The 6,041-nt window shown below is 62.9% G+C and overlaps 1 protein-coding gene across 1 annotated transcript in view; it reads left to right on the forward strand.

Annotated features, from left to right (window-relative positions):
- The window catches only part of GAS6 (growth arrest-specific 6), a 60,925-nt gene extending 57,373 nt beyond the window's left edge, over positions 1 to 3,552 (forward strand). The window contains exons 12-14 of the mRNA XM_011979419.1: positions 572 to 747; positions 1,930 to 2,158; positions 3,086 to 3,552. Of these exons, the coding sequence (XP_011834809.1) occupies positions 572 to 747; positions 1,930 to 2,158; positions 3,086 to 3,240 (560 nt within the window). The 3' untranslated portion in view covers positions 3,241 to 3,552. The remainder of the gene's footprint in view (positions 1 to 571; positions 748 to 1,929; positions 2,159 to 3,085) is intronic.
- Positions 3,553 to 6,041: the final 2,489 nt, after the last annotated feature.

Raw genomic sequence — 6,041 nt, forward strand, 5'->3', positions numbered from 1 at the left:
CATGCTCCTGACAGCTCAGACCCCAGACCACGCGTGCTGCTGACAGCTCAGACCCCAGACCACGCGTGTTGCTGACAGCTCAGACCCCAGACCGCCATGCTCCCGACAGCTCTTGTCTGCACTCTTGACTCACGCTGAGCCTGTGCTGCTGCTCAGAAGCTGCAGGTGAGACTCGAGGCACGAGGCCATGCACCTGTACGTGCTCTGAGGAAGGAGCTGCCAGGCGCTCCTGAAACAAGAGGACATCAGAGCAAGGCAGGGACAGGCCTGCATCCCATGGTGCACAGCCCATGTCCCCTCAGGCAGGTCTGCGTGGCCTGGTGGTCGCCTAGAGCGGATTTGCAAGTGGGGTACTGGTGTGGCCAGGGAGAGAGAGCCTGGGGGTCCCCGGTGCCTCTGGGCTCTGGGCCAAGATCTGAACCAGACTCTCGAGTTTTCCATCACATCCCAGATCGGGGCCTTCCGCATAGCTTCCCACCGCGGCCGGGACTGCCTCTCTCAGGGCCCCGCTCCGACCTCACTGTGGCCTCTCCACTGCATCCCACCCTATAACACACCGCTTTCGTCGCAGTGCGGACCCCTCTGGACATCGGGACAGAATCGACCTGGGAAATAGAAGTCGTGGCTCACATCCGCCCGGCCGCAGACACAGGGGTGCTGTTCGCACTCTGGGTCCCCGACCTCCGTGCCGTGCCTCTCTCTGTGGCCCTGGTAGACTATCACTCCACAAAGAAGCTCAAGAAGCAGGTAGGGCCTCCGCCACCCAAGGTGTCCTGACCGGCTCGCCCCACAGGCACATGGGCCGCACTCCCTGGCAGGGGACGGAGGGGGCCTGGGGTGGGATCCGCAGGGAGCCCCAAAAGCCTCTGACCAGAGGTCCAATGAGCCAAGCCTGGCGCGGGCTACCCTTCCAACTGTGGGGGTTTGGACACGGCTGACTGGGGGTCCGGTGCCTGTGAGCCACACTCGGCCCACAGCGTGGGAGCTTTCCCCGTTCGGCTGGGCAGATGGTGGCTCACAGCAAACTGAATTAGTCTCTCATGTTTAAGTCAGATGATTTCAGCAACAAACTCAGTTTTCCAATTTCCCTGGAAAAGTCAGATCTGTGACCTCGGCTGGTGCCCCCCACAGGTCTTTCCCTGAGGGACAGTGGGTGGAGCTGAGTGCAGCTGCCCCTTGGATGAGGTCCCCCACCCCCGGTCCTCACAATAAGTCAGCTGTCTTGGGCCAGGGGAGTCATGCTGTTTTCCCCACAGAACAATCAGAAGGTGACAGAAACAGGTTGTATTCTGTCGCTCCTGTGCTAAGGAGGACGACATGGGTCAAACCAGAGAGGCCCTTGTTCTCCAAGTCTGCCCACCCCAGGGCCACAGGGCCCTCCTGGTTGCTTGGATGCAACAGTGACAGGCTTGGTTCACGCAAATGCTCATCACCAGGGCCAGACGCAATCCTGGCATCTGGAATAAACAGCCGCCCTTATGTAGCAACAGCTGACCCCTGGGCTGGGGAGCGGGCAGCTGGGCTGCGGTGCCAGCGTGAGAGCCCACTGGGCTGGGAGTCCACCACCACAGGGCTGGTCCCTGGGTCCCCGTCAGGGACACACCAGTTCCTGGTCAAGTGCAGCCTCGGTCCTGTGTGTGCCTGGTGCCTGGGGCTGGGGTTGACCCTCTCACACTCAACCTGGGGGCCACACCTGCTCCCCCACAGCCTCCCAGGCTGGCCCCTGGCTTTACGCGCAGAGAAGCTGAGCCCCAGGTGGGGTGGGGGCGTCATCCAGTCAGCGAGCATCCGGACCCAGGGCTGCAGGGAACCCTGGACGGAGACAGGCATGCGGCGCGGGGGTGGCCGGCAGCTGTGAGGACCAGCTTGGACCTAACAGCTTACATGGGGGCGGCTGGCAGGCCCTGACCACATCTCGGTCTCCTGCAGCTGGTGGTCCTGGCCGTGGAGCACGTGGCCTTGGCCCTAATGGAGATCAAGGTCTGCGATGGTCAAGAGCACATGGTCACCATCTCGCTGAGGGAGGGTGAGGCCACCCTGGAGGTGGACGGCACCAGGGGCCAGAGCGAGGTGAGCGCCGCGCAGCTGCAGGAGAGGCTGGCCGTGCTCGAGAAGCACCTGCGGAGCCCCGTGCTCACCTTTGCCGGTGGCCTGCCAGGTAGGTGCTCCCTGCCCTGCTCATCCCGAGTGAGGGGCTCCAGGGATGCCCAGCTTGGTCACCCCAGATCGAACCTGGACAGGCTGCCATTCCTGGTTGTGTGTTTTAAGAGGAAGGGGAAGTCCAGGTGGGTCTTTAGTGGCCATTATGGTGCCTCGGTGCTGGTCAGGTCATCAGCTGAGGCTGAGAAACACGTACAGGGGCCGGCATTGGCCTGAGTCAGACCCCGTGAACCTACATCTTCAGGGAGCGTTTGTCCACACCCATCAGACCGGCCCCTGGGGAGAGGGCTGGGCAGACCTCGGGCCACGCTGCAGTTGGGACCCACGGCTGTCACCACAGCTGTTAGCAGCCAGCCCCTCCCACGTCCAGCAGGGCGCCCCGCCGTGTCCCATGGGCTACACAGCACAGAGGCTGGGACCAGGGATGTCCTTGCCATTAGCTGGGAGGGTGAACAGGAAGGCACGTGGGAGCCCGCTAGTCCTTGGCTGCCCGCAGGTTTTCACTTGCAGCAAATGGCAGGATTTCTGTCTTGGCTGCCAGACACAGGCTCCACTTAGTTTTAATAAACAGAGCTTTGAAGAGGATGAGAGCAAGCCAGGAGGCCTGCAGCCTGAATGACTCACCGGGCAAAGAAGAAGATCGCGTTTAATCGATGGGACTGTCTGTGCTCCCGGCGGGGAAGGGAGGGCCGGTGTCTGCAGAGCCCAGGCTGGCGGATGCCTCCTACTTGTCTGCCGGGTCTGCAGCCGAACAAACAGGGACAGAAGTTAGAGAAGAAAGGGAAATCCTGCCCTTTCAGAGGAAACCCAGGGCTGGCCACAAGTGCTGCCGGGGGTGGGGGACCAGGCAGGGCCGGCCACGCGGCGATCCCTGGGACCCAGGCTGGGTCTGCTAAGATGTGTTTGTTCTCTCCCCGCGGCCCAGATGTGCCGGTGACTTCAGCACCAGTCACCGCATTCTACCGCGGCTGCATGACACTGGAGGTCAACCGGAGGCTGCTGGACCTGGACGAGGCGGCATACAAGCACAGTGACATCACCGCCCACTCCTGCCCGCCCGTGGAGCCCGCCGCAGCCTAGGCCCCCATGGGATGCAGCAGGCTCCTCAGCCTCTGTCCGAAACAGCGGAGGAGCATGGGGGCTCCTCACCACGTGGGGCCACCTGAGAGCTGGGCTTTCCTCTGTGACCGTCCTGGTCTGTAACATATCTGTAAATAGTGAGATGGACGTGGGGCCTCTGACGCCGTGCACTCAGCCGCAGGCCCGGGCACGGGGAGGCCGGCGCAGGGCAGAGCGGGTTCGAAGAAAATAATTCTCTATTATTTTTATTACCAAGCGCTTCTTTCTGACTCTAAAATATGGAAAATAAAATATTTACAGAAAGCTTTGTAACACTGCGTTGGCCACCATCTGCTCCCCGCGGGGTTCTCAGCACCTGGCAGCGTTTGGGATGAGCGGGGCTGCCAGGGCTCCAGGCTGTACGCTCAGCCACTCCAAAGATCCCTCTTTTCTGCTCCCAGCCTGGTTGGGTGGCCACGGTCTGCTCCCCGGGAGCCTCTGATGCTGGTAGTGAGGGCAGGGGCTGGAGCCTCAGTTTACTTGTTCTGCAAATGGGGAGAAAGCCCCGCTCGGCCCCCACCACGGGCAGCCAGTCAGTGCCGAGTGAGGAGGGCACAGTGAGGACTTGGCACACAAACGCAGGCTGCTCGGACAGCGGCCTCTGAGCCAGCCTGGAAGAGACCCCGAGCTGGGACCGAGGGCGGGAAGACGCCAAGGCGGCACCTGCACCCATGTGCCATCCCGCCCCCACCCTCCTGCACAGACCCACTTGCTTCTGGGGCTCAAGCGTGTTCTGTTGAGAAAGGGAAACGCTGCTTTCTGTGTGTCTCAGTCTGCGGTAGAGCTTGCCGGGAGCAGAGCCAGCCCCGCTTCCCGCGTCCCCTCTGGCAGGGTCCCCATGTCCCTCAGCCTCAGCTTCCTTGTCTGCAAGGGGTGGAGCGATTACTGCTGCTCTCTGACCCCAGCAGGCCACGAGTCCGCAGGGAAGGTTGGGGCAGCCGGAACGCCGCGAGGCAGGTGCCTGAGATGCAGTCGGGACCCTGCCTGCCTCCTGGAAGGACGCTGGAGCCGCAGCTGGTGGGGGCCGTGGAGTGGGGGCCACGGAGTGGGGGCCACGGAGTGGCTGCTTCTTCTCCTTGGTCCCAAGGGGACGACCAAGACTCGTGGCTTGATGCTCCCGTGGGACGTGGCCACCTGTGCTACAGCCTCTGTCTGGGCCAAACGTGGGTCCCCAGGGCGGGTGCTGCCACTGCAGGGGCCACACGGGGGACCAGGGATGGTTTCAGCATCTGAGACCCAGACTGGGATTTTACTTTAAGACCAAACCCCAACCTGTGCTTGGAACTCCCTGGGCAGGAGACACAGGGCAGCTGGGAGCAGCCACACCTGCCACCAGTCAGTCCCGGAGCTGCGCCCACCAGGCAGGACAGGCTGTGTGTCAGGGCGTCTTCGCCTCTGCCTGGCTGGGGTCAGCGCTTGACCCAGAGAAAAGCCGGGTGGAGAAGGACAGAATCCTGAGAACCCGTCCAGGGATAAATCACCACAAATGAACTGCAAAGAGGTTTCTAGAAAGAGGCCTGTGGCTTTGAAGGCCACACAGGAGGCCCCGCTGGCTGGACTGACAAGGTGGCATCGGCCGAGTGGGCTCCTGAGGGAGTGGCCCCTGGCCTGACGGCTGTGGAATGGGCAGAGCTTCTCCAAGGCTCCGGGAGCCAGCAACACTCACGCCCACCTGGAGGGACCCTGCCCGCCTGGGCCGAGCTCACCCCACGGATGGACGGCCAGCCAGGCACCTTGCCAGGGGCCATGCACAGGGCCCTGGCCCTGGGGCCCCAGCCCCTGCTGGCCAGAGCTGCCCAGCTCATCCACACTGGAGCCTCCAGGCCCTGGTGGTCCCTGAGGGTCCTTGGCAGACCCACCCTGTGTCTCTGGGGCTCTTGTTGACCAATGCCAGTTTTGAGCTCCTCGGGCCACATCCCACAACCCTGTGCCATCGTGGACATGACGCCACTTGCTCTGGACACGCCGGGGAAGGGCCTGTTGTTCTTCCCAAAATCTTGGCAGCATCTGGGTAAAAGTTCCATTAACTCAGGGCTGCAGCCTGAATTCAGGACTTAAACCTAGTCTAAGAGGTACTGCAGGGAACTTTCGCATCGGTACTGTGAGAAAATAGTGACGGGGGAAGCGCTGACCTCAGAGGGCAGACACCAGGCTCCCGCTGGCTCCTTTCAGAAACGTCCATCTGCAGCCAGTGGCCCCGCGTGTGTGTGACGGCCCTCACCAGCCTTGCCCGGCAGCATGTGACGGCCCTCACCAGCCTCGCCCGGCAGTGTGTGCACTTTCCGCAGGGAGACGCGCTTTCTCCCCTCGGGCCAGGACAGGTGGCCACTGGCTGCTCACACGGTCGGGGACCCGAGGCCCCCACACTGGCTCCGGGGTGCCCAGGTGCTGGTTGGCTGAGGATGGTAGAGTCCAGGGCTTGGATCTGCCCATCTGGAGCACAGGAGCCCAGTTCCAGGAGGCCTCAGGCGTGGATGCTGACGGCTCACTGAGCAGGCCCACTCGTCTGACCCCGATGGTCCAGAGCCAGCTGACCAGAGCTCCAAGAAGCCCGTGAAACAGCCCCTGCACTGCCCACCACACGGCCTCGCACGGCCACAGGGGCCAAAGCCTGCACTGCCCACCACACGGCCTCGCACGGCCACAGGGGCCAAAGCCTGCACTGCCCACCACACGGCCTCGCACGGCCACAGGGGCCACAGCCACACGCTAGGATCCAGCCCCCAGCCTGGTACTGCATTGTCCATCAGATCACATTGGTG

The sequence above is a fragment of the Mandrillus leucophaeus genome, unplaced genomic scaffold (genome assembly GCF_000951045.1).
Source record: "Mandrillus leucophaeus isolate KB7577 unplaced genomic scaffold, Mleu.le_1.0 Scaffold201, whole genome shotgun sequence".
Taxonomy (NCBI): Eukaryota; Metazoa; Chordata; class Mammalia; order Primates; family Cercopithecidae; genus Mandrillus; species Mandrillus leucophaeus.